Below are 11,424 nucleotides of genomic sequence, written 5' to 3'. Positions count from 1 at the left end.
CCGATTTTACTCACTTACTGTAGTCTATGTCCCGCTTAAGAGGGCCGAGTGAACTGAGTATCTCGATTAAAATTTGCACGCAAAAAAAATTTCACATAAAAGGCTAAGCGAAAAGGAGCATAGATATTTGCGAGAAATCGCCGTGAATCTCGTGTTCGCGTGAAGTAGAATGCATGGATTACTGGAACAATGCAAAGGCTCAATTAAAAAAAAAAAGTGTTTACTCAAGGATTTCTTCAACTCGGGCCAAACGCTCCAAAACCATGTTGGAAACCGTTTTTATTAACTTCATTTTTATTAGAATTTTCTCATCCAAAAACAGAAAAAAAACTAATAAAATAAAACTATTACAATACACTATCTTTTTCTGCTTCGGAATTCTTCTTATGTTGCTTTTCTTTTTGTAATTCTTGCGCTGACATTTTTTTATCTTCCGACAACAACCCGTCTATCTCTTTCTCTCATTTGATCGGCTGATGTTCTAAAAGGATTCACCCGTCCGTCGTTAGATTCTACCTTTTCGACATTTTTGCTTGCTTTGTTTTCGGTTTGCATTCGGTTAACACAAATTGTTCCTGTGTTGTTGGCAGGTGTTTTGTGTAAGCGTTGGTCTTCCGGTGCTTGTCTGCGTTTTGCTGCGTACCTTGTTATTGTTCATATGAGCGGGTGCGAGTTTCAAAATTTTCTGTTTTTGGAAGCGAACTTTGTTTAATTCGGTCGGTTTAGTCAACGCTTCTTCGTCATTTAATCGACGACTAGTGTGACGAATTCGCTTTAAGATATCTTGATTTTGTTTTCGCTTTTGTTTACCAGTTTCAGTTGAACGGTTTCTGCTTTATGCCTGCTCTGTAGCTGTTAGTTCTTTGTTTTAAGGTATCTTTTGTTTCAAAATGCCTTGTTGTGCTGTTTAAAATGTTTCATACGGTATCAATATCAAATCGAAACTGCTATTTCGCCTTTGCTGGTATTTGGTTGCTTTTTTTTTGTTATAATATGCGTTTTGTTACATTTTTTCATCTTCTGTGTATGAGAGTGTATTGAAGGGAGTTTGCATAATACTATTAGTTTGTTGAAGGAAACTGTTTGACTTGGATTAACGGATTTGACGTTTTGTAAGGGTTATTATGTTCTCGTTTTTCTTCTTCTACAAAAATAACACTTACCAATATGTGCATCTTCGTAGGTGTAGGTGTGAGAAATAATCGAAATGTAAAAATTAAAACGAGTCCAAATTGAAAACCGTTGTTTGTATTATAAAATAGTTCAGTACAAAATTATTTTTGGAGGACTTCTTCACCTCAAATTGAATGCAATTGCTTGCAAGAGAAGCTCATAGATTTCATTTTAGTTTAGTGTAACGGTTTGATTGTTTTTTTTGTGTGTACGTGTGTTAAAATTGTATTGAACGTGTATAGATTAAAAAATGTAGATGTATTCATACGAGTTCAGTAATATTTTTGGAATTGTTTTCGAAAATATCCTCTTTGAGATGATTTCAAATAATAGATATGCTAGCACGTATGCAAAGTTCAACTAAAGAATTTACGAAATGAAATTTACTTTAAAAAAAGGCTTATTTTAGTTCAACTCGAAATACAGATAAAAAAAAATCGGGAATGAAATGAGAATACCAGTTTTGAATTTAATCTTATTGGAAAATATTTCTTCCGATCTATCCTTTCGAATAAAAAATTAAGAACCTAATGTAGAATTTGTCTCTCTATGCAAAAATTTAACATAATTCAACTAACAACATAACACCTCAAAGCGTCGGTAACAACTTAACTAAATCAGCTTTAACAGGCTTTGCCCAAATGCCAACGCGAATTGTGTCAAGATAATCTGCGAATGTGTGTGTTCGTTTGAATTTCTGATTGACTAGCTTCTTCCTCGGTCGATAACGGTATGCTGCTGTTACCTACTATGCGTTTGTATTTGTTGTTTTCAACTATTTTGTTTTAAAGTCAAACCATTCAACCCTGAAACTTTTGCTTTCTCCAATAAGATACAAATGTGTTGCGTGTTCGATTATTATTTTCACTACTTCTGAAACTTCGGTTTTGTTTTTTGTTCTGTTTTTTTCTGTTTTTTTTTTTTGTAGTTGTTCGTATTTGATCATCTCTTGATCCACCGATTCTTGGAATTAATCTTTTAAATTTAAAGTAAGAACTTCTTTAACACATCACGCAAGTCGCAGGCTTTTCATTTTCGGTGCACGCGTTTTCTATCTTTTTTTTTGTCTGTTAGTTTCAAATTTAGCTTGGCTTACACTCCTTCCCACTCTATTTTTTGTCTTTCTTTTAAATTTATAATTCTTTCCTTTGTTTTAATTATTAATAATCATGTTAACATTTGTTTTTTTGGTTAATATTAAGTCTAACTAATATTTTCCTTCCTCGTTTTGTTTCCTCTGATTTATTTCATTATTTGTTTTTACTTTGTTAAACTCATTTGCAGTTCACTCGGTTCCTTCCTATTTGTTCTTGCTGGTTCCGCTGCATCGTGGGTTGAACCTATCCTCTAGTTGCCTGTATTCTCAAACGTCAGCGTTCCTTTAATAACATCTTTAATTTGTTTCCTTTCGTTTTTAACAAATTTCTCTTGGTTTATGCTTTTTCTGGCTTGTCGCGCGTGACGTGTGGTATTTGGTTTCACTTGTTTTTATTTGTTTTCTGTTATGTTCTATCACTTCGTTTAGGTTAATCTTGTTTGTTTTCGGGTATATTCCATTCTTCTTCGTGACAATTCAAGCTTGTCCTCTACTGGTTTTCCTGTCGTTTCAATCTGTTTATTGGAAAATCGTTCAAGTTACGGGAATTGTTGTGTACGCTCGTTTTTCTTTTGTTTCATTTGGCGATTTTTTTTCTTCTATTTGTGCTTTTACTTTTGTTTGGCTTTCTCTAATTTTTGTTTAGATTTTGGTTCAATAATACCAGAAGAACAACGATTTCCGTATCAAATTCGATGATTTTTTTTTCCTTTTTGGTTTGTTAAAGAATTAAATGCTCTCCACTTTTTTGATTTTTTTTTTCACTACTACGTTTAATGACACATAACTGAAATGAAATGATTTCAAAATTGAGGAAAATGTCTGAGGGTTATGAAGTAAAATGTTTTTATTATTTGTTATTTGTGTGTTTTGTTTCCATACTATAAAATCAGCCATGTTTCCATTAAATGGTAGATATATTTTCGTATTTCTTTCCACTAAAACAATAACTATAGATTATCGAAACACTTCCATATATCTGCCTTCAGCAATCATTTGATAGGTAAACAATCCTTCTCAACTTGATTTTCATCGGCTCAAATCTGCACTAAACAATTGTATATTTGTGTTTTCATTTGTGTAGGATTATAATTTTCCTGTGTGTATCTCTTGAAAGTGTGGAATATTTGTTTCTACTAAGACCAAGTACCATTTAAGTTTTTTTTTTCTATTTTTCTTTTGCTTGCTAACGTTACTCTTCTTATGTGGGTGTAAGTGTTTGTTCATTACCCGAGCTGCTCCAAGAATTTAGATCTACTTTAGATCCATCTCGGTTTCACAGTCGCACTCACAATCGCACTCATCCTCCAGACAGGCGGGACATTCTAGCTCACTATCTTGTCAGTACAACCAGGATACCGGCACCCACTGAGACGTCGAGTGTACCTTATCGATAGCGTTCTCCAGCCCAGCTATCGTCTCGCCGATGTCGTTGTTGACGATGGTCAGGTCGAAGAAGTGTCCATAGGCCTGGCGCAACATGTCCGATTCTTTGGCCAACCGCTCCAAGCTGCCGTCATACTGTGGGAAAAAAACCGGAGAGAAAAAAGAGCATTTTGAGATTTTTTACATTTCAAATGGTATGTTTAGAAAATTATAAAACAATCATTGCAGATGTGCTCAGACCAGAGAAGCCACGAAGCACTTGGAACCCGCTATTTATCTTTTGCAAAGTACGGTTATTGAGCAAATAAAATCCCAACACCGAATAGAAGATGAAAGGATGAAAACCCCACATTACTTCAACAACTACGCGATCAGAAGAGCATATCAAAATTGTTACACACCCATCTCAACGAGATCTTATTAACTTATTCAGATATAGCTTTGATATCAAAGCGGCAAGCGAACCCCGATCAGAAGAGAAAAATAATATTATTTCAAGATGAGATATTTTGACATCCAATTTTTTCCTATCAAAATGAGATATAATTTAGAACTCGTAGGGTGTTAAAATATCTCAAGTTATAACAAAAAATCCACGCAAGCGTAACTAAAATATATCACTCCTTGATAGCATTATATCAAGATTATACCTCAATCAGATAGGATTGAAATTACCAAAATTGTAAAAATATGAACCTTTTCTCCACAGAATGCAATGCTTTCTATAGTTAAGACATTTTTGAAGCAATTGATGCAAACTTGGCCCCTTCTTTCAGTGTTTATCTCTCTCGTTGACTAATTTAATGGTGGGACAACCAGTGTTCTAAGCTTTATAAGGACAAATCAAAAGCATTCAAAGATTTTAGAAAACATGGAGCCCTCGATCATTTTCAAGCATATTTGTCCCGGAAAATCAATTCAAAAAATTGAATAAAGGAAAAAAAACTAGCACATTGGCGTACATTCGTGGAGGGTTTATCGCAAGAAACGTCTTTGAATACCTTGTGGAAAGCAGCACGAAACATGCATAATCGATTTTCAACAAATGAATGTGAGGAACATTCACATCGATGGATATTCAACTTTGCTCGGAAAGTCTGTCCAGATTCCACACCGAACATATAAATTGTCCGGAATTTGTCACTAGACAGGTAGGAACTGGATTCCAGCTTTTCGATGGTCGAATTCTCACTTGCCCTCCTTTCTTGCAACAATTCAGCTCTGGGAATTGATAGAATCAAGTTTAACTTGTTGAAAAACCTTCCGGATGCCGCCAAATTTCGCTTGTTAAATTTATTTAATCAATTCTTGGAGCATAACATTGTTCCCCAAGAGTGGAGACAAGTGAGTGTCATTGCTATCTAAAAGCCTTGTATACGCAAATTGATGGAGAAAATGATCATGTTTCGTTAGGACAAATGGATGGAAACAAATGGTCTCCTTTCAGATACTCAATTTGGGTTTCGAAGGGGCAAAGGGACAAACGATTGTCTTGCTTTGCTGTCTTCAGAGGTACAAATGGCTTACGCAAAACGTGAGCAAATGGCTTCAGTGTTTCTAGACATTAAGGGGCATTTGATGCAGTCTCAATAGAGGTTTTGTAAGACAAGTTGCACTCCCGGGGTCTGCCTCCTCTATTGAACAACATCTTATACAGCTTGCTTTGTGAGAAACATCTGAACTTTGCTCACGGAGATATTGCAGTTAGAAGAACCTCTTACATGGGCCTCCCACAGGGTTCATGCTTGAGTCCACTTTTGTACAACTTTTACGTAAGTGACATCGACAGTTGTCTCTGAAGGCTGCACTCTAGGACAACTTGCAGATGACGGTGTGGTGTCTGTCACAGGATCTTCTGAGTCTCATCTGCACAGACCTTTACAAGATACTTTAGACAGATTGTCTTCCTGGGTTTTGGGGCTTAGGATTGAGTTTTCCCCTCAGAAAACGGAAATGGATGTTTTCTCTAAGAAACATAGACCTGCTCAACCTAAGCTTCAACTCCTAGGCAGAACGATCACTCAATCGAGGTGTTTTAAGTGTCTTGGGATTTGGTTTGATTCCAAATGTACCTGGAGGGCCTATGTTGAGTATCTGAAAGGAAAATGCCAACAAAGAATCAATTTTCTCCGATCAGTCACTGGCACCTGGTGGGGAGCCCATCCAGAAGATCTTTTAAAATTGTATCGAAAAACCATTCTCTCTGTGATGGAATACGGTAGCTTCTGTTTCCAGTCAGCTGCCAAATCTCACCTCATCAAACTCGAGCGTATCCAATACCACTGTCTTCGCATCGCTCTGGGCTGTATGCCCGCAACGCATAACACGAGTCTTGAAGTTTTGGCAGGAATACTCCCTCTTAAAGATCGATTCAATTTACTATCACTCCGGTTCCTCATCAGGTGCGAGGTCATGAACCCATTGGTGATTGTGAATTTCGAAAGGTTACTTGAGCAAAATCTTCAAACTAGATTTATGTCTATATACTTTGTCCTCATGTCAATGCAGGTAAACCCTTCTTCGTATTCTCCAACTCGTGTTTGTAGCCCAGACTACGATCATTCTTCTGTCCAGTTTGATTTGTCTATACAGTAGGAAATTCGAGGGATCCCGGTCTTGCATCGTCCTCTTCTGATTCCAATAATTTTCGAAGCTAAATATAGAAACGTCAATGCTGATAAAATGAACTTTACTGATGGATCACTTATTGAGGAAACAACATGATTTGGAGCGTTCAACGAAATATCTAGCGCCTCTCACAGTCTCCAGTCACCATGCTGTAGCGGAGTTAGCAGCTATTCACTGGGCTTTGGACAGTGTCGCTTCACGGCCAGTTGGACACTACTATATAATAACGGATAGTCTGAGTTCTGTTGAAGCAATCCATTCAATAAAACCGGGAAAGCACTCGCCGTACTTCCTCGAGAAGATACGGAATAATTTGAGTGCTTTATCAAAACGTCGCTTTACCATCACCTTTGTTTGGGTTCCCTCTCATTGCTCGATAGTGGGCAACAGGGGTGTCATTCGCTCACACAATGAGCTCAATGTGCATTTTTTCCATAGCACATTGAGAGAGCAAAACCGAGCACTGACTGAGCTAGCTGTCCATCAATGTGCCAAATCGAAGCAAATCACTGTGCTACGCAACGATAGCCCTCAGCACATTGAGCTGCACAATGTGTACCAGTATACCACCACAACGCTGAATTCAACAAACGAAAGCGAATTCTTTCCCAATAAACAAGCAACAGCAACAACAAAGCCGAAATTTGGGCGGGCTCGGCCTGCCGGCTGCCGAACACCGTTGCCACAAAAAAAATCTGTATCATAAATGAGTCTGATCTTCGTCCATACGTGTACAATTTAACAGAATTATAAACAGATTTTCGTGACATCGCTGCTCGGCAGCCGGCAGGCCGATCCCAACCGAATTTCTTTTGTGTTGTTGCTGTTGCTTGTTTATGAGTTATTTTCTTCCTTGCAAGCAGGAGGTGTGTCTTCGTGCCGGACTGGACGAACAATAATCGTTTTTGTTTTCTACTGATGAGAAGAAAAAATAAAACGAAGAAGCGTGCTTGGCAAATTTCTAAAGCCAGAGTTCACATTGAGCAGCACATTGAGCAGAGTGGATCAGCTCATTGTGTTTTTCAGCATTGTGAGAAACCTCTCAGAAAATCCGGTTATCGGCGCGCAGTAAGAGAGCGAGCAGTAGATATTCTATCGCCGTGCGCGCAGTTCTAGAAAGCTTGCGTTCACATTGTGCTTTTAGAACACATTGTGCTGTTTTGAGGAGTATAACACCCCTGGTGGGCAACGAGAAGGCAGACTCTCTGGCAAAGGTGGGGGCGATGGAAGGCGACACGTATCAACGTGAAATCCCCTTCAACGAATTTTACTTTTCGGTTCGAAGAAACTCTCTTGTCAACTGGCAGCGCAAATGGGACGAGGATGAATTGGGTCGGTAGCTCCACTCGATTATCCCAAAGGAAAGCCTTAAACCATAGATTGGACTTAAGTCGGGATTTTATCCTTATATTTTCCCGTCTCATGTCCAATCATTATTTCTTAGACGCGGTACTATATCGTTTTGACATTGCTGGCAGCAATTTGTTTGGTTGCGGCCAAGGTTACCATGACATCGAGCAAATTGTTTGGTCGTGTGAGCTTCATCTTATCGCCAGAACGAGTTTAATAGACTCCCCTCGGACCCGAGGAAAACCACTTAATGTTCCAGTGAGAGATGTTCTAGCTGTGCTTCATTTGGACTACATGTTCGAAATCTACCTTTTTCTAAAAGCTATCGATCTTCATCTATAATTCTCTTTTTATTTTCATACTAGCTGATCCCGTACGAACTTCGTTTCGCTTTAAATCATTGGTACGTCAAAATGAGTTTAGAAAATGAATTCCAAACATTCTTTCGACAATTTTGGGGAAAAAATTAAACAGTGTTTAAAGTTGCTACTATTACTATTACTTGAAATTCAAATTAAACGGTTGATTGGCTTTTTATCAAAAATTTATGTGAGAGCGTTTTCTTCTCGATCGATTGCAAAATCTAGACATTATGGCAGAAACATGTACTATTTGTTTATGTGCACGACTCTTTTGCTTGACCTTCAAACTTAAATTGGTATCAATTAACTGCCTCCAACAAAATTATTGCACAAAACACTGAACTTTCAATGAAACCCTCATTTTCTGTCCCATGGCCCGAAATTCGATAATTGAAACCAATTTTACGTTCCTCAAAACTACCTTGTGCCATTTTTTTTTCAAATTATATGTAAAATAACGTCAGGAACTTGCAAACAGTGAACAGTGAATATAGACGCGCCTTTCGCCGACCCTTGACACGGAACATGCTACCTGGAGTCAATTGCTCATAGTTTATAACCCTCATCTGAACATTTTCATCTCAATCCGATGCATGATCACGACAATATCGCGAAAACAGTGAGCAACTAACATGGACGGCCTTTTTTTTGACCACGATTCAAAACTTGACACCTGAAATCAATTATCTTTTCTGTTAAACTACCATGTGTCAATTTTCATTACAATTCTATTCTATTCTATTCTATTCTATTCCATGCTCAATCAAGAGAATATCGTAAAAACAGTGAACAGATAATAACCCCTTTCGCCGACCCCTGAGGCAAGATTTGAAACCTGAAAGCAAAAGAGCGTCCCTCAAAACTCCTATGCGGAAATTTTCATCTCAATCCAATGTAGAATAACGTCAAAATCGCAAAAACATTAAAGTTGGGTATGGACGACTCCTTCAACCGACTTCTGATCCGCAATTCGAAACTTGAAATCGATTGCTCGTCCCTCAAAACACTCATGTGCTAATTTTCATCACAATACGATCTATAATAACGCCAATATCGCAAAAACATTAATCAGTTAATATGGACGACCCCTTTGGCCGATCCCTGACCCTAAATTTGATAACTGTAATCGATTGCTCGTCTCTCAAAACACTCATGTGCAAATTTTCATCACAATCCAATGTAAAATAAAGCCAATATCGCAAAAACATTAATCAGTGGATATGGACGACCCCTTTGGCCGACCCCTGACCCTAAATTTGATAACTGTAATCGATTGCTCGTCTCTCAAAACACTCATGTGCAAATTTTCATCACAATCCGATGTATAATAACGCCAATATCGCAAAAACATTATTCAGTGAATATGGACGACCCCTTTGGCTGACCCCTCACCCTAAATTTGATAACTGTAATCGATTGCTCGTCTCTCAAAACACTCATGTGCAAAATTTCATAACAATCCGACGGAAAATAACGTCAATAACGCGAAAACAATATTTGTCTTGTATGGACGACCCCCTTCGGAAGGGGTCATCCAAAAATCTATAACATTTTTCATCATTCCTGGTCCTAATGAGCATCCATGCCAAATTTCAGATCTCTAGCTCTTAAGACGGCTGAGTCTATAGAGGACAAACAAACAAACAAACAAACAAACAAACATACAGATAATTGCTTTTTATATATATAGATTTCCCTATCTATTTTCTTTTTTCTATAAAAGTGAACTAGGTATAAGCACACAATTGTAATAAAAAAACGAATTTGGCTCCTAAAGCCTAAAGGTATGAGCCGTTTCAAATAAAAAATTAACAAAAAAAAATATTTTTACGTTTGTGACTTGACTCGAAAGAATTCTTAAACTATGAAAATTTCAAAATAAGAGTGCGAGTATCGTTTTTTACATAAGTGAAACTTTTGATGAGCCATGTTTCATAATTAAAATTTATGTAATTAAAACCCATTTTTAACCGAGAAAACCCAGGAAAAACTTGAAAATTTCAAAACGAAAAATCTCTAGCAACCCTGGATGTATTTTTATTTTGTTTCGATCATAGTCCTTTTACCATCTTTGTGGCATTCGACACTTTATATTACGGTTGGCGTACAGTTATTGCAAATCTTATCCTGTACAACTAAGTTCGGACATCGGCTCAGGAAGCAACTGACTTGCCAACTGAGCTACAGCACAAGCCACTACCCTTCACGGAAAATAAAAAAAGGTAAAATTTACCTTTTTGCGAGGTGAATTTTTTCCACCCCTCTTTCGAGGTAAATTTTACCTTTTTTTCATTCACCTAGCAAAAAGGTAAATTTTACCTTTTTTCAATTCACCTAGCAAAAAGGTAGATTTTACCATTTTCTCATTCACCTAGCAAAATAGTAAATAATACCGTTTTCCCATTCACTGATTTAAAAGGTAAATGCTTGTTTGTTTGATTGGTTTCTTCAATAATAATTAATTTAAAAAAAACACAATTCATGAAAAAATTGGTATTTATTTGAAATAAATAGGGAGTTACCTGATATTTATTTTTGAAATATATCACCGTGTTCTTTAAAAATTGTTGAGGCAAGTCCTTTGTTCGCCAAGCTTGTCAGGTCCGGCTTGTCCGGAATAATATCTGAAGGCTGACGGGAATACAACACGAAGCTTTGTGAGCCGATCTGAAACAAAGGCAAAGTATTATGAAGAGAACCAGCACAACTAAATGAAATCTAAGAAAACACTTACCATTTTGTTCCGATTTTCACATATTGTGCACGAAGCAGAACTTGTTCCTCAACGGCAAAACAGCTTAACCTCAATAAACGGATTCGTCAAATAGTTACTTTTTTTTCGAGATGATTTGTACCGTTTTGTTGAGCTCAATCCAGGTCAACTTCACCTCGCTACGAGGTAAGTTTTACCTTATTTAGATTTACCTTTCTTTCTAGGTGAATTATACTTTTTGATTCAGCTCAATTCAGGTGAACTTCACCTCGCTACGAGGTGAAATTTACCTTTTTTGGATTCACATTTTTTCTCGGTGAATTGTACCTTTTTTCATTCTTCGTTTCAGGTATATTTTACCTCGCTGTGAGGTGAGTTTCACCTCTTTTTTTTTTTTTTTTTTTTTTTTTTTTTTTTTTTTTTTTTTTTTTTTTTTTTTTTTTTACAAGATGGAAATTTGACTTCAAACCATAACAGCCGGGTGTTTGCTGCCGTGTGTGGGTTCGTCCCACTAAAACCACCTTGGGCTTCGTGTGCCAGATGTGCCCCTTGGTTTCACCCTATGATACTACATCAAGGGGTAGGCTGTGCTCATGCACTTATGAATAGGTAGAAGTTACCTTTTTGGCTTTTGCGAGCATTCACCTTTGCTGTCTCGGTAAATTTTACCTTTTTATTATTTTCCGTGTTCATACAGCTTTTTTAAATGAGTATAG

General features: G+C 37.2%; 1 protein-coding gene across 8 annotated transcripts in view; it reads right to left on the bottom strand.

Moving 5' to 3' along the window:
- Positions 1-788: 788 nt before the first annotated feature.
- Positions 789-11,424, bottom strand: part of LOC129740721 (peripheral plasma membrane protein CASK) — a 214,080-nt gene continuing 203,444 nt past the window's right edge. For all 8 annotated transcript variants that reach the window (XM_055732491.1, XM_055732492.1, XM_055732497.1 and 5 more), the window contains one exon: positions 789-3,790. In XM_055732491.1, the coding sequence (XP_055588466.1) occupies positions 3,611-3,790 (180 nt within the window). In that variant the 3' untranslated portion in view covers positions 789-3,610. The remainder of the gene's footprint in view (positions 3,791-11,424) is intronic.

The sequence above is a fragment of the Uranotaenia lowii genome, chromosome 1 (assembly GCF_029784155.1).
Source record: "Uranotaenia lowii strain MFRU-FL chromosome 1, ASM2978415v1, whole genome shotgun sequence".
In the NCBI taxonomy this organism is placed as follows: Eukaryota; Metazoa; Arthropoda; class Insecta; order Diptera; family Culicidae; genus Uranotaenia; species Uranotaenia lowii.
Note: the sequence above shows the minus strand (reverse complement) of the source record. Positions and strands in the feature narration are given on the sequence as shown.